Genomic DNA, 21,893 nt, shown 5'->3' on the forward strand with positions numbered 1-21,893 from the left:
TTTATATGGGCTTTGTGCTCTCTCTAACCCAAACTGTTTCATTTTAATTGCTGTGTTGCTAAAGCCCTGGGCCATTAAGAAAGATGATGACAAGCGTAGTCAGCAGTCTCTTCCCAGATCCACCATCATCAGAAAAGGACAGGCCTCCCTGCAGCCCAGCACCTCCCTGTGCAGACACCCACTGTACTTCTTCTTGGAGCTCCTGCCTCTCACATTCCTTCTAATGAAAACGTGTCAGGAAGGAGGCGACCGAGAAAGCTCTAGGCTCTGTGTCACAAAGCCAGGCATGGCACAGATCCCCGCCAATCTTTGAGTCCTCTGTAACGCAGGGGGCCTGCACCAAAGGCACTAGACTCAAAACACAGCTTCGAGAATCAGCACCCTATTTCATCAAGTCACACAGAAAAGAAACACTCACTTCTCTAGTATCATAAAAGCATTTTTAGTAAGTATATTATAGATCTGCTTTATCTGACATTGTCAATTTAATTCAGTAAAACACACTAAATAGGCAGTCTTTTATACATAACATGAAAAAATACAAAGTGGCAATAATTCACATATGTGACTCTTGTGACGAACTCAGTTAGATTTAAGTTCTCTTGGTGTGCAGAGCAGAATAAAAAGGAACAATTTCCTATGTACAAAGGCTTTAAAGCACTTACACTACACTAGCTGCTCACTCCATGCTGAGCTGGGATGAAGTTAAACAGCACACTTCACATATAGTTTGATTTCTGTAACCACTTACGTTTTTTATTTTATTTTTTTTACAACAAAGCACTTTTGATATAATTTAAGACACACATGCTTTGATTGAAGAGTGACTGTAAGTGAGTCCAATCTTCTTCTACCTGTGATGACAACTTCACCAGCTCCTCTAAAAGCACTGGCTCCGAAGGAAGCATTCTGAGGTGTAACTGAGGAGGAGAGGTGACAGTTAAGTTGGACATTTCAGTTAAGTATACTAAACTTTGATTTCTTTTCCTACCAAGGAAGTTATGAAGAGAGTATCTAAATATTTCTTTCTTCAGTAATGGTTTATTGTTCTCTGACTTCCCACTGCCCCCAAACATTTTATATCAAGTTTTCTATGAGCTTAAACAGAATCGACAGAACCTTCATTCTCCCATACCACAGACCAGGTATCACCGTTCCTGGGCCTCTAGGTTCCCTTTTTCTCTAACCCACTGGTGAGGAATGGCAGTCATTTATTTTCTAAAGATTTCTGTACATTTGTTTCAGGGACTAATGTCCGGCTTCAGTAAGTTTAAAGACTCCTTTGACAGCCTGGGCTCCATGAGCGCAGGCACTGCTGGAGCCGGCACCTTCCGCTCCTTCACGGCACAGAGGGCTCACAACGAGCATCACGCTGTGCCCCGCCACTCGGGCTGCTGGAGGTGGACATGTTGATTTCAGCAGCAGACAAAAATGAACAAACAAATGAGCCCAACTCTCCCTCGTGATCACAGAAAACTTAAGAGGGAAAATGTAAACGTCAAAGGTTACGGTTCAGCACAGGTAACAAAGAGATGACAAGTAGGGACAAAGTCACAATGATGTCACTGAGTAAGAACAAAAATAAAGACTGCAAAGCTCGAAAGGCCCCGCCACGTCAGTGTGGCAGACAGCAGGCCAGGCAGTTTCTGCTCAGTTAGTCACATGTCACGTGTCCATGAGCTCATCCAAGACTGCGGATCAGAACACGTCCATCTTTGCAGAATATTGTTTCCTGTCAGTGCCACCCAGAAAGGAGAGTATCGCACATCACTCACCTTCAGAAACAGTGCAAGGTACGCCTGGGCCAGCTCGAAATCACGCTTTCTCCCCAGCATCACCCCGATCATACTCAAAAAGCTCCGCATGGCCTCTACTGACCCGCCGTCCTCAGGAGACAAGTTCCGCAGCTCCGTTTCAATCCCAGACGGGCCTAACTCTTTCAGAAGGTTAAGAGCCCCTTCATCTGCATTAGTTACATGAATTTAGTTATTTCTTACACATTACTTAAGAAGCTGTGATCTTCCTTAATAACCAAGCAGGACTTATGTAAATGGCATTAGACTTTCTTTACATGCATCATTTTCTCATATCATAGCACAATGAGTTGCCAAGATAAATTAAGCAGTAAAAACTTCAATACCAGTGAAAGTACTGAACGTTCTTAGTTTTGTACTGTCAGGAATTTAAACTTTAATTAGAACAAAGAGATTGTACCACTAGGTCATCAAGGAACATACTGCACAACATATTAAATGACATTACCACCAGAAATAGAGTGAGGTGGGGAATTTTTATTGTTATAAAAAAATAAAACCGTTGTGGTTGATAAGACACATCAACACTACAGAAGTGTATGTATGGAGAAGCCTCCGGCCCTGCTGCTACCAATCCCAGCTCTCCCTGAGAGCTCTGCACTGGGGCTTACCCTGCAGCCCACAGAGATACACTGAACACCAGCACGGCTACTGAGTGCCTTGCTGTTCAGCACAGGCTCGGCAGCTCTCACCACTCCAGTACATTGTAAACACTGCGTCTACTCCACACTCCTCGATGGACAGGAAGTAAGCAGCACTGTCCTCTGACCGCCCACACGGACCAAGTGACACTGACAAGCACATTTCAATCACACAACAAGAGCAGTCGAATTTCTCAACAGAGTTCAAGTTTTAAAAAATTGCATATATTTAGTATTTGCTACACAGTAACCTGAAAAGTCTAAATACAACAAAATTAAAAATTATTTTTTTCTTTTAAAAGTGCATTTCTACAAGATGATTTGAAAATATAAAAATTACCTAAAACATCTGTTATTGCATATTGAGAATCATATGACTAACTTGATTTTCAAACGAAAACAAGAAGCTTAAGGCTCCCACTGGACAAAACTCGGGCAATGAAGCAACTGACCAACCACACGGGACATGTCAGTAAGTCCTTCATCTCTAAACGCAACCAAGTTTCCATCCAGACGACTGGAGAGAGTCTCAAGAGGTTTACCGTCACCATTACCTGAATGCACTGCCACTACTCAGTCAGTAATTCAAAAGCGAAGCTAGTGTACCTATAATTTTTCTCTATGAACTCTGCAATTTTTCTTTCAATAAACTAAACCAAAAATGAAGATACTTGTTCAAATATTTTATAATTCAACTTACACTGATTATTTTGTAATCCTTCTTCAAGTTTCAGGTAGAAATTTGATTTTTGAGCCAAAATCCCAAGGTTTACCACCTTAGACTTAAAAAAAACAAATGCGTATTACTTAATGAATACAAGTACCACCCAAAATATAGCACATAACTTAAAATGAGCATTAATTTACTTGATAACACTGGGAGAGACACAAAATGCCACAAACAGACCCCCATAAACGTAAAAGACTGATCTGGTTCTTACCTGCTGGGGGTCACTGCTGGGTTCAGGCACAGCAAACCTGGGGACAAGCCCAGGAACCGTTGGGATGAAGAACGGAGCTGACTGGGGAACCTTGGGTGGCTCTTTTGGTTTGTTCTTTTTCTGGTTGAGAGAGAACAGAGGGAACAGTGGTGAGCACGTACTCTAGCAACACTTTCCATATCTGATCACAAAGGAACTGAAAACACCAGAGAGAGCTGTAGGAATAACTCCTTTCCATGCTAGAATGCTGAAATAAAATCCACCCGAGCAATGCTGTGGCTGTCTGTCCTTCCCAACATGACAGGCAGAGGAGCAGCCTCAGACAGGCTCAGGATCTCGTAAACAAAACAAGATATAAACAACTTAGAGTGGCTGGTCGCCCGAGAAAATTCAGATCCAGAAGTGCACGCATTAGAAAGAATTTAATATTTTGGAAAAGTATGACCCTACTTCTTTTTGTTTTTAAGAATTTTAACTTTTCTTTAGTAATTTGAAAAGAAAATATTTTATATCATTGCCAAGTTATAAAATATTTCATGTTGTAAAATGCCACTGAAATTTCTGCTAATTTTTTTATACAAGATTTTATTTTTATTTTTAAAATTCTGAATCTGTGGCTTTGTGCACTTGAGTATAGTGACCAGAGCCACAGGAAGCTGTGAGATCCTCTGAGCTCCTGTTGGTTTTGAGTCACCTAATGTAGGTGTTGAGGACCTAACTCAGGTCCTCTGCGAAGTAGGACCAGCTCTTAACCATGGAGCCATCTCTCCAGCATGGAGCACCACACGAAACACCACCCAATTAAACAGCAGCGTCTTGTGTATCATTTTCCGAATACCCTCAAAGCAGGAAATGCTCGTGAAGCATAGGCTGGGACACAGTGTCAAGAAGAGTAAAATGTTACCTTGATAACATCAAGATTCAGAAGGTTTTTCCAGCGTGACTCAGGGAGAAGTGAGAGAGTCACCAGTTGCTCATTCAACTGCTCTGGTGACTCATACTCTATCATTTCATCACTTGGCTCAATCTGTTCTTCCAATGCTTCCATACCTTAAAGCAGAGGTTCAGGGAAGACAGATGATGGCACAAGCTCTATCACATAAAAAGTGATCTCATCCCATAGTGCTCACGCACAACATGCAACATGCACAGCCTTGCAACTCCCTTTACCTCTTTCCTTTGCTTTCCCCTCTTATTTCCTTCTAATTCCTGTCACAGACTTCAAATATTTTCACATAGGCTATTACACGTTAACGATACACCACTAGTTATGGTTCTCTATAAAGCCACTAAACACATTTTAAATCAGTTAAATAAAAACTTTGATTGAATTCATTTACTCTGATTGTTTTGCAACAATGACCTAATAATAGATTTATAATACATCTCAAAACTTTTGTTATTTTGTGATTACCTTGGGTTTGACAAGTACCAGGAAGCATCACTACGGAAGGGACATAATCTGGAGGAAGTGGTCGCAGGGAGACAACTGAATAGAGGGAAATATTCGACCTGAGCAAGCAAAAAACAAGTATTTCATAATAATACATTACTGCAGAAACATTATCTTTAGAGAAACTTTAATACCTGGTAATGATTCCTATCTTGAATTTGGCCAGAGACTACAATCATTAACAAGAGAGATTTTGAAAAATGCTAAAATAAAAAAGGCTATACAAAAACATGAATGGGGTTGGAGAAATAGCACAGCAGTTAAGAGTACTGACTGTTCAAGAGGACAGGGGTCAGTTACTAGCACCAATATGGTTGTTCCACAACTGTCTGTAACTCTAGTTCCAGCAGATCCAACACCCTCCTCTGGCCTCTGCAGGCACTGAATACATGTAGACCTAACACGTAGGCATAAAATTAATGAAGTTTCCAATTTTTTGAGACAGGGTGTCACCATGCATCCTTGGCTGACTTGGAACCCACTACGTATAGAGCACCTGCCTCTATGGCTTGTACAACCATACCAGGCCGAAGTTTGTTTCTAACATAGTACAAAGACTTGAAGAGAAACTAGTAGTAGATAATATTTTTATAAGATTTAAAAAAAAAAAAAAAAAAAAAGCATAGCAAAAAGACAGGTTGGGAAAGCAAGTTAAAGTGAAATCCTAATAATGCTCTCAGGGGTAACAAGCAGCCACCAACTGGCCTTTTCTGCAATGGCTAAGTAACCATGCCACATACACATCTGCAAAGCAGTCGTAAGGGAGTATATTATTCCTAATATGAATGTCAGTGGGAAAAAAAAGTGGAGACTCAGGTCCCAAGTCATATTAACAGCAGTACCCTACAGAGAAGCACCACATTCCTCTACACAGGCTTCACAACTGCTAGTCATCCATAAGTACCAAAGCTTCACTGATTCTAGATGACAACATAATTTTGCTTTTTAAGATGGCCAAAATCATAAATCAAATTTACTTTTTTCCATTAAAATAAACTAGAACATACTTTATAATTAGAATTAGAAAAGACTGGTAAGGGAGAATTCCCATATAGTTCTAACACTCATCAAACTGAGACAGGATGATCACAGACTTAAGACCAGCATTCAAGAAATACAAAGATTTCAAGGCAGCTAAAAGAACTGGATGTGTAAACTCGGGAAAGAGATATATTTTCTCAGGTTATTCACCATTAACTACAGTGTTTTACACATTTAAGCCAGAGAGTTTGAAGAACCACATGTGTTTTTAAATGGTTATGAAAGCCATACAACTAGGATGCATCTCGCCAAGCATTTTGCTCATGTGTGCCATACTTTATAAAGCACACTGAAGTGCAGAGGTGATTAGCAAAAATCATATGTTCTAGATATATAATATATACCTAGATATATAAGTATGTTAAATATAATAGCAGACAAAAAATGTAATTTAGAACATGCATTTGAACAAAGCTATCTAAATTACCAAGTATCAGTCCTTGATTCATGGTGGATGAACTAGGCTGTGTGACAGTTCCAGTGTATAAAAACCCACTAAGTGGTGATTTTAACCACACCCATCTTGACCATTTCCATCTCTCCACTGTCAGGAAAGATGACATGTATGGAAGAACTCACCACAGGTAAATTCCAAGGTGATCCACATGGGACGTTGCTAGAAAGTCTCCAGTTGGGGACATAGTAACATTTAGAGGAGCAGAGTCCAGCAAAAAACAGTCGATTAGGCTACAAAAAGAGGTATAAGTATGTAAGCTTTATTCATCATAAAGGTATACTTTGCAAGGGGTGGGGTGCACAATCTTTTACCAAAAGGAATAAGCAATACGTTTTTTTTTTTTTTTTTTTTTTTTTTTTTACAAATTATAACCAGTTACTACTAACCACTGCTTTGTCAACCCTGCTCCTGAGTGAAAACAATTACCTTCATGGGAATGCCTGAAGCATTACACAGACTACTTAGCTTCAACAGTAAGAAGAGTACTAGAGGAAACAATGTTTTTCTCACCCCAGCTTGGTATACTTATGGGGAATAATTTTAAAGACAGCACACACTTAAGAGGAGGGAGGGAGGGAGGGACCACTGCACAAGGTACACCAACAAAACCTATGCACATCTTGATAGTGAGCCACTGAACGTTTCTGAGCAGGTAATGGTAGAATCTTCTCTTTAATAAAGAAATCTACCAGCAGAATGCATGCTATATTTGAACAGGGAGAGAAATGGGATTATGAATCACTTAGTGGGTGAAGAATCTCAATAGGGTGGTTAACGGCTGCAGGAAGTCAAAGCAGGCCAAAGAGCAAGAGAATGAGGGGAGCACAGACTCCTCAAGCTGATGGGAGGAGGAGGAGGGAGAGGAGGAGGAGGAAAAGGAGGAAGAGGAGGAGGAAGAGGGAGAAGAGGAGGGAGAGGAGGAGGAGGAGGACCTTCAGAAAAGGTAGACCTGTTTGCTGTTGTTGTTTCACTTTAAGCATGCACGTATGTGCACATGTGTGCCTGCTGGGTCCTTGGAACTGAAGTTATGGGTAGCTGTGAGCTACTACTATGTGTGCTGGGAATCCAATCCTGGGCTTCTGCAAGAGCAGCAGGCGCCATCTCTCCGCGCCAGAGTAGACTAGTTAGTTAGTTTTAAACTCAGCTGTTAAAAAAGTCACTGTGTCAAAGAGAATGCATGTTTCATGGAAACATGTAACAGATATCTAAGTTCAGGCTCCGTTCTCATACAAGTGGCTTAATAAAGAGATAATAGCAGTTTTTAACTCATCTCTGCTCCTGCATTTTATGTTTACAAGTGTCCTGATCCAAGACTCGAAGTGACTAATGTAATTTTTATAACCTGTGAGACACAATCATCTTTACCATATAGATCAGAAAGCCAAGTTTCAGTTTAAAAACTTGTTTAAGATAGAAATCAACTGAACCAGGAATCATGCCCAGGACGACTGCACTTTTAGCCATAACTGGAATTAAAGGTAACTGTCCATGGCAGCTCTTCAGCTAAGACAACAGATGACATGTTTGCTGAAAGGCTCCTTACCATCTTAACCCTTAAGTGAAAAACCCAAAATGAGAGAGAAATGATTACAATTCAGGGTTCTGGGAACTAACAAATGCCAAAGTGCGTTCAGGGTGAGCGCTGCTGGCTGGTTCTCAGGTGTAGGAGAAGGGGAGCGATGGCAGTCTGGTTTCTGCTTAAGTCTGAATGGGAAGGAAGCTCCCAAGAAACACTTGTGTGAGGGACAGAGGAAGGGGAAGCCAAGTGCTCAACCACTCAAAAGCCAGCGATGATTAAAGTGTCATTGTTTAATTCCCTTGGTCTAAATAACCCAGAGCAGACAGTATTTATCCAATACATAAAACACAAATTTCCTCATTTTACTTCTCCTCTGTCTGAGGCAGAGCAGAGGTTTAAGCATGTAGGGGTCAACTTCCTACCATGCTCTAATTCATCTGTTCAGAGAATTAACTGCTTGAGCAAACTTGTTCTACTCAAGAATTCAATTTTGTCCATTTCATTGTGCAACTTCATTTCTACAGCTGTGCTGTGTGGGTAGGCTGGCCTTCCACTGTGTGAAAGAAAGCACCAAATTGAGGAAGGCACTTTCCACATATACAGCATATTTTCTGCTGTCACCTAACCTCACATGGCTTCAATGTGCAAGCCTAATCCAGAGTGAAGCCAGGGTAATGCCAGGCATGCTGTTCACTGCTGCCAGTGATGGGGCCACTTTCCACAGGCATCGTCACTGAGGAGAACCAGGAAAGGCTCTAACTTATGAGGAGAAATGTCACGTGTCATCTTTTCCAATTTTTCTCATATTCCATAGACTGTAAAGCTGAGGAAGGAATGAGATAAAACAAAATGCAAACTTCTGCCCTAAAATCATTTAATTTTGTGTATTTCTCACTCCCTATGAAATCAGCCTGATTTCCAGTTGATCGGAAATCAGAATAAATCAAAGTAGTCCGCATCATCTGGCTGACACAACTTGAGGGATTATGACTTCTACTTACACTTGCAATCAATCGGTAAGCCTGCCGTGTGCTTTAAAGAGAACACTCCCATGGGTACAGCCCTGTGGGACTACAGTCGCATGCTCACCCATACATCACCTCACTGCTTAGTTTGCATAGGAAACTTACTCATTTTAATATTTAATTGAGGATACTTTGTGTATGGATGCTTGTCTGCCGAGGCCCCTGAAACTGGAGCCATGGACAAGTGTAAATCACCGTGTGGTGCTGGGAACTGAGGTGAGGTCCTCTGCAAGAGAGGGTACTTTAACTGCTGACCCAGCTCTCCGGCCTGAGGACAGTCATTCTTCAGATACTGAGCATGCTAAATAAATGATGAAAATGCCTAATGAAGGAACAACAAGAGACCTCCAAAGATTGCTATCCTGGTATGATTTTGAAGGAGAATCTAAACAATTTAACAGTTTCCTAAGGTTTTATAATAAAATACTAATACTTCCTTATTACCCGTCTTCAAGAGTAAGACACTGGCTCCCTCCTGAGACAGCACGACACAAACCGAACAGGGCTAACATGGAAGGTTCTTCCTTCTGTACTTAAATTAAGCTCAGCCGTTTATAGTAAAATCCCTCTTGATCAAATGACTGAAATCTCTCTAAGGCTTGTTTTCCTAGCTCGTCCAATAGAACCACTAACAGTACCCTGCTTACTAGCCTACCAAGGAAGTACACTCGTGGGAAGTGTAACAGTGTGTGAGGAAGCACACGAGTGACAAGTGTAACAGTGTGTGAGGAAGCACACGAGTGACAAGTGTAACAGTGTGTGAGGAAGCACACGAGTGACAAGTGTAACAGTGTGTGAGGAAGTACACGCATGACAAGTGTAACAGTGTGTGGGGGTTGACAGTAGACAGCATCAGCTGTATGATACTGCTTTTTAAGTTATTTGCACCACTCCAAATTTAAATCAAAGAATTACTTGGGTTTTTTCTTTAATAAAAAATATACTTTGTTCAATGGTGATTTCACATTCTTGTAACAACTTGATGTCTTAGTATGTCTTGCTTTCGCATTAACCTTAGTGTTCATCTAAAACACACATACTTTAAAAAAAGTTGAAAACCTACAGCATTAAATCTACTCAACTAGTTACTGAAAAAAAAAAAAAGTTCAGCAAAAATGTTACTGCTGAATCAAAACCTCAAGCTTTAAATGCAACTTTCAGATCCTGGTTTTCCATTCCAAAGATAAACTTGCTAACAAAAAAGTCACTATTCTTGTTTTAATTCCATAATACTAGTTTTTAGAAAACTGCAACAAAACTGCCAATGTTTCTAAGTCTCTTCAAACTTCTGATTTTCTGACTTGAAGCAGGAGGCTAACCTGACTGCATTTCCTTCACTCATGAAGTGGAAGGCGACACACCTGTGACAAAAGTCCCCTGTGACAAAAGTCCCCCGTGACCAAGGTTGGGCTGACCGTCACCTGGCTTCTTCAGCTGTGTTTATTCTAAATGAGCTGCACATGCTGGAAGGTGGGTGTGTTTTCTGCCTATAGCAAAGTTACTGGGAAATGAGAAATACGGGTTTTTCCTTTTTAAAGGTCAGACTGCTTGTACATGTGTAGTGAACTAATTCCTGAGAATGTGCTGGATTAACAGTGACTTTCATTCTTGAAACACATTTCTGACACTGTCCTATTATTGAGAGAAGTGAGAAAAACAATATTAAAGAAAACCATGGCTTTTGAAACTTGTAATTAAATTCAACTATATGAGCTTTGAACTATAGAAAAAAAATCCTCAAAATAAAATGTGTCTGGGCTCTACTTAGACTACATAATGGGGTTTCTTAAGATTTACACGAACCACCTCTGTCTCTCTATTTTGCAGGAATGAGTAAGAGAGATTTGCATTTTCCTTGCTATTTTTTGTCATGTTAGTGCCTGATACTTAAGATCAACAACATTCTACCAACAAAACCGTGCCAACTTCACGGCTATAAATAACAGGTGAAAGTCACATGTTCAGACAATGACTGAGAAACCGTCTGAAGCCTGAAAAGTGAACTCACCACCCTGAGGGAAGGTCCCAAGTCCTAACAGAGCAATCCATCGCCGCACTTATCAACCAACGGCCATCAGGACTGAACGTCTGTAACAAAATATAACATGTAAGAGATATTAGTATGTACATGGATACATGTATATACACAACATACTAAAACATACCTAAAACATACAAAACTTGAAAAGATTTTAGGCTTCATGAAATGATAAAGTGACTATGCAAAATATAAATAAAAATTATATAAATAAAAATGTATTTCCTATATCACTTCTCTGGGACTACTAGGGTTTTAAGTGAATTACAAGTTCATGAAATTAAGAACATTATGCCAATTTTTGCAGCACTGTGTATTTGCCTAAAGAATAGGCTGTGACCACACATCATTATTAAATTATTAAAATTAAAGTAAAATTTAAAAAATATTCATCTATTCTGAGAATAGGTTAAAGATACACGGCAGTCTAATTTGAGCTATAATTTACACATAAGCTAATACTGTGTCTCTGAAAACTGTCTCTTCTACTACACTCACACTCTGGGACATTATCTAAGTCACTACAACTCTGAAGATAGGGAATGAAAATTCTGCTAAAAATGTTAATAAGGAAATCCTAATTTCACTTGTTGCTATTTCAAAATAACCTTTTCTCCCTTAGTGAAAATTTTATTTCCAAAATAGTTTGAAGCAACAATGATCAAAAATATTTTCAAACACTGAGATAAGGGACTTCTGATGCTACTTTAAGTATCTGTTTCTAGCTATAAAAGGTTGGACAAAGAATCCTTTTCCATGCAGTGCTGAGAACCTTGGCTTACGTAAGAAAAGACCCAAGGCTGTCAGGTTATGGCAGCAGATAATCCAAGAGTTCACATATAGCGCAGGGATTATTTTATTTCTTATTAGCAAATGTCACTGCAGTAAATCCAATGTGAATTTATTCACAGGCTGCAGCAAGATTACTAAAAATTCAAACTTCAGAGCATCTACATCTCAAATGGGGGAAGGGGGTTTGCAGACAGCACAGGATGGCAAACACTAGCTCTTAGAGATAGGTTTGTATTGCAAATACTAACATTCGTTTCACAATGTTAAACAGAAGTGAGTACCTCTGAGTGGGGCAAACTAAAGACAACAGTGGAGAAGTAAAAGTTACAAAAGGAAGAAGTAGGAAGAGCAAGCTGACAAGGACAGGTTTTTTTTTTTTTTTAAAATGCTACTTCAACATAACATCCCACCCCCACCCTGGTTCCTCCAGATACCGTCAAAACAAAATCTGTCCAAGGCTAATGTTGCCAGTCTTCAAATTACACCATGTAATTCCCTAACCAATTTCTTCTACTTGTAAAGGAAGAGGGAAAGGACTGTCAGTTCTGACACCTACACTTACTTCTGATTAGGGACATGGTTGTCAACTACTGGCTTTCTCCTTCAGTAGTTTTATTGTTTTTTTTTTTCTCTTTCCAAATAATGGACTTGTAATTAATACTAAATGAAACCATATACTTAACACAGTCCCCAGCTAACAATTTTAAGGTGTTTAGATTTATTTAAATAAAATATACTTTAGAATCAGCTTATATGTTAGATATCACACATCACATTCCAGAGAGACTTGATGCAAAAATGACATCTTATCTTTATTGACCCCTTCGGGGTTTAGGTACATAGATTCTAGAGTAATAGTACCTGAACAAACATGTTGTCCCAGACTATCATAAATTCATTACAAACAGAAAACACACATAAATTCTCTCAGCTTAGTTTAAAACCAAATGAAACATTCACTCTACAAAGTATATTTAACTTTATTTAAAGACAAAAATATATTCTGGCATTTATACTTCAATCCGATAGTATCAATTTCTTTAAAGATAATAAACTATTCCCTAAATTTTTCCTAAAATCTCTATGAAAATTAGCCTGCAAACTATCATTCATTCTGAAAACCTTCTTGCAATGGGAATAAAGATATTAAAAATAACTGATTCCATTATTTAAATATCTTTATCAAATAGGAGATGAGTAAGGTTATCTGAAAAGCTGTTTCGTTTTACCATGTCATTTATTTGGCCTTGGTGTCCAGAAAACTCTCTGACAATCTTCCTAGTTTCTATGTCGAGAACAGTAATGGAGAAGTCATCCAAGGCAAGTCCCAGGATGCCACTGGGAAGACAAATGCACAAGTTTTAATAAACAAAGACAAAAAAACTTTAAAATTTTTAAATTACAAAATTTTTAATTTTGCTAATCAAATATATCTTTGAAGAAATAAAACTATACAGTTATTTACTAAAATGCTCTTGATTTCTTCGCACCTGGTAATGTGCTTTAGTTAGGAGTCTCACTGAAACATCCCAGGAAGCCCTTGTTAGTACCAGAGGCTTTACCTGTCCCTATGTAGAAGCCCTTGTTAGTACCAGAGGCTTTACCTGTCCCTGTGCAGCAGCATCACATTTGGAGGTGAATCAAGGCTCAGAGAGTGGACCAAAACCTTGCTTTTGAAGTTCCAGAATTTGAGCAACCGTTCACTTCCAGCTGTAATTGCCAGCTGGTTCAATCCATCCACAGCGACACCTCTGACAGAGCCGGCATGAGCTTTTTAAACAAAGAAAAGAGAAGTCAGGATTGGCAGTATACGGCCAAACAATACAGCAAGAGAGATTTCTTTATCTGAATACCTGATGTCCCATTATTGATAAAGCCTAAAATCTTGAAGTTAAACTGAATTACAAAGCAGGGAGACAACTCTAGTTATTAGGCTGTTAAGGCAAAACCAATTGATGCCATGACAGAGAATTGAATAGTTAATATTTGTCTAAAGCAAAGAAGAAAAATAATTTGGATCTACTTTCCTCCGATCTATTCGTGACTCCCCCCCTTGAATATTTTAAAGTGGTTTATATCATATATAACAGTATGTGTCAGATGGAGTAGAAACCCATCTAAACTTTATATTTAAAAGCGCAAAAAATTCAATACCTTTCTCATCTCCAAAACTTCCTCGATGTATACCAGACTGCATGTTGTACACATCCACGGCTCCCGAGGAGAGGCCAATTATTGCAAAGTTGCCACAGGAAGTTATATCTACTGCCTTCAGTCAAGGAAAAGAAAGGGGGGGGGGTATTATTGCTTTTATTATATATCATCGTTTCCAAAGTTTTTTCAATTTATTATGTCTCATCTTGATTTATTAGTTTTCTTAAATGTATTATATTACAGTATAAAATTCTAGTTCCATTTTAAATAAATATGAAGAAATTATCTAAGGAGGGTTAGGTGGTGGTGTCACATGCCTTTAATCCTAGCACTCAGGAGGCAGACGCAGACAGATCTCTGAGTTTGAGGCCAGCCTGGTCTACAGAGTGAGTCCCAGGACAGCCAGGGCTCCAGAGACAAACACCATTTCAAAAAACAAGGAAAAGAAAAAAAGGAAAGGGGAATAATATAGAAAATATCTGAAAGAAACTGGAACATTTTTACTGCTTGTATGAGAACTGTTATTTAAAGTTATACAGGTAAACTTCCTAAAGAAGCTTAAGATTTCTAAGGTTTAGAAACCCATAAAAAGCTTAAGCCTTGCTCTTCATATAAGAAAATCCCGCACACACTTATAAAGCAATCTGCACACAGTAGGGTGAAATGCTAAATTATACTCTGATAAGCATTCCAAAAGCATTTCCACTAAGGATCATCAGAGTGAGCGAGTTCATCACGGCTGCAAGATGCAAGATGGATATGCAAATGTAAATTCTATCTTATTTATTAGTAATCAGTACAATTAAAAGCAATTCCACTATAAAAGCAAGCATTTAAAAAAACCAAAATCCCAATTGTTGTTTCTGTAATATTCATAGGAACAAAAGAGTCAAACTAGTCTTCAGAGAGAATCTCTTTCTAAAGGTTGCAAGACAGCAGCTGTTATGAAGAGACACAAATAGCCCAAGGCCACACGAAAACACGCTTGACAGCACAAGTCGTTCAGGAAATGCAGATCAAAGCCATAGGGAGACAGTACTTTATTTCCAATCCCAAATTAAATAAAATCTCTACAAGTCAGAAAGGTTGATACTGTTAAGGCACTGTATCTCCAAAGTTAAACCCTGTTTTGTGTTTTTACTCCATCAGGAGTCTTAGTAAACTTGAAACAAAACTAGCTTAGGGTGTTTCTAAGGAGAATTAAACACTGTAATCAACAGTCACTTACTGTGGCAGTGGCGCTGTTTGCCTTTACGTTTTTTGGCTTGAGGAAATAAGCACCTATTGTAGATCTCTGGTAATTCCAGGTTGAGCAAGACAGCTTACCTTGATGGCAAGCAATGACACCATCCCAGTCACTTTGGCGAGCTTCCTCTTAAACACAATAAAATCAAAAATCAAAATGCTTGTTCAGGAGAAATGCATTCACTTATGAGCTAGGCATATATGGTACCAAGACACAATAGTAAAACAAACAGGTTACTTTAACAATAGTCAACTTCCCAACCTAATGGATTATAAACAAGTAAAAATCATATTATTTTACAGTTTGATATAAGCAACATAAAATAGCTAAATGAAGCTAATACATCTCACCATAAATTTTGGTGAAAAAAAATTATAATAATAAAGTATGATAGCATGGCAGTGTTTTCTAAGGGGACTTAGGAAGAGCTTACTGAAATTTTAGAATAAAAATAATAGCTCACTCAGGATGGGTAGGAAAACAGAAATTAGCAGGCAAGAAAGGCCCTATAGGTAGGGCCCAGGAGTGACTACGTAGGGTTGGAGTGAGAGGACAGTGACGAGCACTGGCTGCCCTTCACAGGACCCAGGTTTGATTCCCAGGGGCCACATGGTGACTCACAACCACCTGTAACTCCAGTTCCAAGGGATCGAAGTCCTTTTTCTGGCCTCCCTGGGCACCCGGCACATTTGTGTATACATATATACATGCAGATAAAACAACCATACACATTAAAAAATGAATGAAGAATTTTAAGCATTAAAAACTAAAAATAACTGAAGAGCAAGTAGATGATGTATTTTCTTGAAAGAGGTAGGAGAAGAAAAAAACTAGCCAAAATACAAGAATCTTGAAAGGCAGGTTTAGAAGACGTGGTGGGCTGAGGAGGAATGGCCCCCATAGACCCATGTGTTTGAATGCCTGGCACACAGGGAGAGGCACTATTAGGAGGTGTGTCTTGTTGGAGGAAGTGTGTTACGGTCGGGGTGGGTTCTGAGGTCTCACGTATACTCAGGCCACACTCATTGTGACACAGTCTCCTGCTGCCTGCAGACCAAGGTGCAGAACTCTCAGCCCCTTCTCCAGCACCACGTGTGCCTGGATGCTGCCAGGCTTCCCGCCACGATAGCGATGGACTGCACCTCTGAAACTGTAGCCAGCCCCAATTAAATGTTCTCCTTTAAAGACTTGCCATGGTCATGGTGTCTCGTCACAGCAATAGAGCCCCTAAGACAGGAACTATAACACCAAATGTTACTAATGGGTGTTACTAAAAAATGAGATTAACCCAATTCTTGCTAAAGGTAACTTTTTTGTGTTCACACAAGACCAGCATTCATTTGAAGTCACCTTCTGAACATTTTAATACAGAGAAGTTTATTAAAATAAAGGATACAAAGACAAGAATACAATGAATTTCTAGGTACTCACCAGCAGCAAATTGTGTGATAGGTGGAAGTCTTACTGACATAGTGTTCTGAAGTCCTTTACGTTTAACTATTTTTTTGTTTACTAATCCTAGGGTTGGGTAAAAGGAACAATAGGAAAGTTCCTTAATGAAAAAAGTATATTAAGAGAAGTTTTTATTGTTACAACAAGTCTATACAACAAGATATTCCCAATTAAGTCAGAGGCAAAGCACAGCTGTTATTACCACTACCAGTAAATAATTTCTGAAGTCAGTCATGAAAATAACTATATGAAATAGCAGAAAAAGAAACAGTTTCATTTCAAAGATACTATGGTCAGAGTCAAATGAACCAAAAAGTGCCGGTATAGTCTCACTGGGATATTATAGAACCAATACAAAGGGAACCGAGTTAAGTGGCTAACACTATAGCAGCATCAGATAAAAATACAGTTTTAAAAATGTTCATGCACAACAGCCAAAGCCAGTGAAGTGCCACTAAGTGACACTAAGTGTGGCAGCGCCATGAGAACGCAAAGCCTTCTGTGAAGACCACACCCTCCTAGGTGAGAAAAGCTGCGAATACAGAAACAGGCATGCAAGGGCACTTGTCTAATAACGCCTCCTCCACCCACTTTCCCAGTACTGCCCAAGAAGAGAGATGAACTAATGGGCCTTCCTTCAGAACCTTCAACTTAGTTCCTTTCTGTTTTCTGACCAGCAGCTTGTTTTCTGTCTTGCAATGACTTACCATGCCCCAAGCTCTTGTTGAATTTTTCATGAACTGTAGAAAATGACTGTAGAGTCCCGTCTTGACCTATTCATATGAACAGAAAACCCAGTCAGATCACCAAAACAGCAGAACATGCCTGTCAGAAAGTAGGCCAAGATGAAGTCCTGGAGAATTGAGTACTTGTGAGAAAACTAAGAAAACAAAGTCTTGTGACCTCAGCTTTTTCAAAACACAGAACTGTTCTTGAATAGGTTTTCATGCTCCTCTCCGGTGTAGCAGACAGGAGTCAGTTTACCTCAGCTAATGTTATTTATGTGCCTCTATGGAAAGATGTTTTCACCATGTGTGTCTTGTCCTTGTGACTGACACCTTACTCGTGACTCTTTTTAACCCTCAGACTTTAAGTCCCCTGATGCTCCGAGTGAAGTTGGCTACTGCATGACTTTTGTTGTGTCAGTTTTAGGCCCGGCTCTTTCAGGTTCAAGCCACCAACTAGAGGGGTAAACAATGCCAATCCTGGAGGTTGGAAAGCTAGGCCCTATGAAAAGCCACAACAATTTGCAACACTTCAAAGAGTCATTTAAAAGGAAGAAAGCATTTGTAAACCAACTGAATACTGAGTTCCCGGCTCTTAATGTTTATGCAAAATAAATGTTAGAAATCACAAACTTACTTGCACTTAAAATTTGCTGTCCATTTTGTCCATAATATCTAATCTTGGTAAGAGACGCACTATGTCCCATTCTTAATCTCAACAGCCGTCCTTCACCTGTCGGGCCATCAAATATCCATATCTACAAAGAAATACAGTGTAAGTTCCTTCAACCATGTGCCATCTGCAGGTACTTAAGTCACCCTTGTAAGCTTATTAGCCAAGGCTGGGCAGTGCCTGCACTGAAGACTCAGCTGTACTCTTACCCACTTCGCTGCAATCATGCCCCATGCTATGCTTTTACTTCCTCTCTCCAATCTCATCCCACACTCTCTCACTCACAAGTCCAAGGCTGAGCTACCAAAACAAACTAGAATTATCCCAGCCCTCATGCACTCAGAAGACGACAACAATAATCGTAATACCCTAAGAGCATTATCAGCGCCATTTGTAACAAGCAACGGCTCTCTATGAAGAAATGTCAGCCCAGATATTGCTGTAGAGTGTGCATTTCTCATTTGATTAATTAATTTTTTATCTTCCAGATCCCAGAGTCCAATATGGCCACACGGGCTTCCAGCTGCCATTATTGGATGACCATCTGTTAATGAAACAAAATATTAACAAAAACATCTGAAGATACTGCCCACATTTGTCTTTTTCTTTAGTATTATGATTTTTATTAAACTACAAGAAAATATGTTTTAAAAAATGACTAGGTACTCTTAACTCTAATGATTTAGTAAGTTAAACATTACCTGTACGAAATGAAATGGAAGTAATGGGTCCCCAATCCTGATGGAACTTCATTAATGTTTCATCAAACTTAATGTTGTGAATGACAACTTGACCAGACACAAGACCAATGGCCACCACATCCACAGCTGGTGCCTGAAAATTAAATGACTCAGCCACTTATTTTCCTAAACAATGTAGCTTCTTAATGATGCATACTATTATAAGCTATCAAAAGAAATGAATACCTTCTAAAAGGGAGAAGAAAAACCCACTGATACTATCATGCTGGCATTACCAGTTATTAACATTCAAGTATTTAACAATGTGTTTTCCAAATTAGTTCCTAGAATTAGATTTTGCTAATCAGTCTCTTCCCTACCCTTAAACATGCTGACTTGTTTAGAAAACAGTTACACAGAAAAGAAGATTGTATGTGAATTCACTACAATTTCTGACTAGGAAAAAATGGGGGAGAAAGGTCAAATCTTCAAAACATGGAAACCTAGGTAGCCAGCTTTACAAAAGAAAATAGGAAAAATCTAGAAAACACGCTAACCTTTCATAATCAGTCTGCTCCAACATTAACAGTCAATGATTAGAATGGCCCTTGTACCGGTCTAACAGAGAAGGCTTCACTTACAAGCTTTGGTCTTACCACAGACGAATATGAGTCGGGCTATCCATTTCCTAACAGGCTATTAATGCCTACTACATGATAGACCCTGGAAGCTAAGGCTAACAGAACAGGATCCCTGCCCTCCTGATACTTGCTGGAGTCTCCAGGGGACATCATCAAAACCGAGCAAAGTCAATGGCAGAATGCAATGCCTAAGCTGGGGTAAGCAGTGCGTGTTTAAACAGAGGCCGTACCAGCAGATATTCTGCAGGTTCACCGTGCACACACTGGGCTGACCAAACATGAAAACAAAAGCAGTTGTTTATGGACGTCTACTATCTTATAAACATCAGAATTTGGGTCCCAATTATCTCGAACAGAAAAGTACAATATCCTGATGAATTCCTCTGTATGGCCACAGTCTCACTTCTACCATAGTTATCTCATTTCTGTTCTACATAAGGCACTAAATGACATGCTCATAGGAAGTTCCAAGCACAGAAGATTATACAAACCTTTATAGCAAAGATATTTCTTATTTTCAATTACGTTTCTAGAACACTATTTCCTCTGGTTAACAGTTTAAAAAGAAACAAAGCTAAGTATTAATGTTTATTTACGTCTACAAACACGGTTATTCTAGGAGAGTAAGAGTATCTCCTTCTAGTCTTGTTACTTTTTTAATTAAAAAAATACTCACCTGCTGAAGAGCTGTTACTCCCACCTTCCATCCTGGAAATGTATATAGAAGTTTACTACAAGAAGAAAGAGATGATTATTTTTTTAAAGGAAAACAAATCAACCTGTGTTTAACAAAAATAACAGATGCAGTTTATTATTTTTATTATTTTAATCAAGAGGTACTATACATTTTTAAAGGATACTTTTCTTTTATGTATATAGGGGTTTGCCTGCATGTAATATATGTATATATGTGTACCCCATGTTTGCAGTGCCCTAGAGTCCAGAACAGCACAGTGTAGCTTGAGTTTGGCTGTCATAAACTACCATGTGGGTGCTGGGGACCAAACCAACGCAGGTCCTTGGGACCCAGGTGCTATTTAGTCAATTCTTGCTCCAGCACTCCCTGTTTTCAAAACATAGGTTACTTACTCAGTGCTTAAAATGTAATCACAGAAAGTAAAGGCTATCAGCATTTACCATTCTCCAGAAACAAAAGAGAGATAATGAAGCTAAGTAAGTAATGGAGTCCAGATGGATATCAGCCCTGCAGGCTGTAACTTCTTACTCTTAGAAAAATAGCATGATAAACAAGAGCCACTTTACAGTGCAGGAACAAGATGAGACAGGAATTTCATTCTCATTATAATCTCATTCTTTCTAGAAACATTACCAGTGATAGGAGTAGTATTTATATATTACAGGAATTATACAGGACAAATTCTGATGCTGCCCTAGGTTTCAAAATCTAACCAACAATAAAAGAAGGTCACGAACCAAAGATATCTGAAACCATAATGATCACCAAAATATTAAATCATGCGTCCCCATGTACAAATGGACGGAGTTTAGATTGTTCAATAACTATGCAAAAGATAAGAACAGCAAATGATTAAGAAAGGTCTAAGAAAATAACCTTACGGATAGAAACATCTTGGTCGATTACCCCGAACCTGGCACAGGGTAGGCAGTCAATGGTATTAAGCTGAACTAAATACTGATTGAAAACTAGGAACTAGGATTAACATCAAACCTACCCTTTGCAGATCTATAAAGGCTTCACAAAGGACAACTGGGAAGACTCAAATATTTTATGAGTACATGTGAGTGCCCCATATATGTATGTTCACCACATTCACGCTTGGTACCTGAGGAGGAGGGCGTCGCATCCCCTGGAACTGTAGTTACAGGCAGTTGTGAACCACCTGATGTGGGTGCTGGTAACCAAGCCCAGGTCCTCTGTAAGAGCAGAAAATGCTCTTAACTACTGTGCCATCTCTCCAGTCCCTTGTTTGCTTTTTAAAATACTATTTAAAGGTTGAGCTGCCTTCCCTCCTCTTTGGATAAGTTTTCGAATAACAGATAAATATATATTTAAAATCATTTAGGCAGTCTTCTATCTCTACTAATAGTAGGTCGTCACCAGAGTGGAAGGAAGTAAAATAACTTCTGTTTAAAAAGCATTTCTACTAGTCACTGTCCAACTACTTTATTGGGCCATTAGTACATACTGTTCAATGGCCACTTATGATGCCACCCACCGTGTACCAGGACAATACAGCTCTCATATGCTGTCAGGGGCCATATTTCAAAGGTAGCAGAACTAAAAGCATTTAGAATAAGTGCTTACTTGGACTTTATATTCCATAACTGTAGGCTTCCCTGCTCACTGCCCAGGAGAACTTTATTCAAGTAGGTGCTTGGATGCAAAATTGTAGAAATTTTAAAAACTGACTTATCAAAAGTCAACTGAAGGTATTCTTCTACAAAAGTAAAAGTTATTAACAACATTATTTATGAAACAGTGTTATACATTTTCACATATACTACATGCAAGTAAATATAACATACCAAAGACAATATAAATAAATCAAAGCCTTACATTTTATAAACACTTATTTTTAAAGATTACTAATCTTGTGTGTGTGATAAGTACACATGTCC

At 39.0% G+C, this 21,893-nt stretch overlaps 1 protein-coding gene across 1 annotated transcript in view; it reads right to left on the reverse strand.

Annotated features, from left to right (window-relative positions):
- Positions 1-423: 423 nt before the first annotated feature.
- Wdr36 (WD repeat domain 36) overlaps positions 424-21,893 on the reverse strand; it is a 28,070-nt gene continuing 6,600 nt past the window's right edge. Inside the window, exons 6-24 of the mRNA XM_032886142.1 lie at positions 21,580-21,712; positions 19,969-20,023; positions 18,673-18,805; positions 18,340-18,515; positions 17,936-18,056; positions 17,281-17,346; positions 16,553-16,639; positions 15,104-15,249; positions 13,876-13,990; positions 13,326-13,491; positions 12,951-13,059; positions 10,900-10,979; positions 6,470-6,577; positions 4,811-4,908; positions 4,301-4,446; positions 3,397-3,516; positions 3,156-3,237; positions 1,776-1,963; positions 424-920 (exon numbers count right to left, since the gene is read on the reverse strand). Coding sequence (XP_032742033.1) covers positions 771-920; positions 1,776-1,963; positions 3,156-3,237; positions 3,397-3,516; positions 4,301-4,446; positions 4,811-4,908; positions 6,470-6,577; positions 10,900-10,979; positions 12,951-13,059; positions 13,326-13,491; positions 13,876-13,990; positions 15,104-15,249; positions 16,553-16,639; positions 17,281-17,346; positions 17,936-18,056; positions 18,340-18,515; positions 18,673-18,805; positions 19,969-20,023; positions 21,580-21,712 — 2,279 coding nt within the window. The 3' untranslated portion in view covers positions 424-770. The remainder of the gene's footprint in view (positions 921-1,775; positions 1,964-3,155; positions 3,238-3,396; positions 3,517-4,300; positions 4,447-4,810; positions 4,909-6,469; positions 6,578-10,899; positions 10,980-12,950; positions 13,060-13,325; positions 13,492-13,875; positions 13,991-15,103; positions 15,250-16,552; positions 16,640-17,280; positions 17,347-17,935; positions 18,057-18,339; positions 18,516-18,672; positions 18,806-19,968; positions 20,024-21,579; positions 21,713-21,893) is intronic.

This window comes from Rattus rattus, chromosome 15, assembly GCF_011064425.1.
Source record: "Rattus rattus isolate New Zealand chromosome 15, Rrattus_CSIRO_v1, whole genome shotgun sequence".
NCBI classification, from domain to species: Eukaryota; Metazoa; Chordata; class Mammalia; order Rodentia; family Muridae; genus Rattus; species Rattus rattus.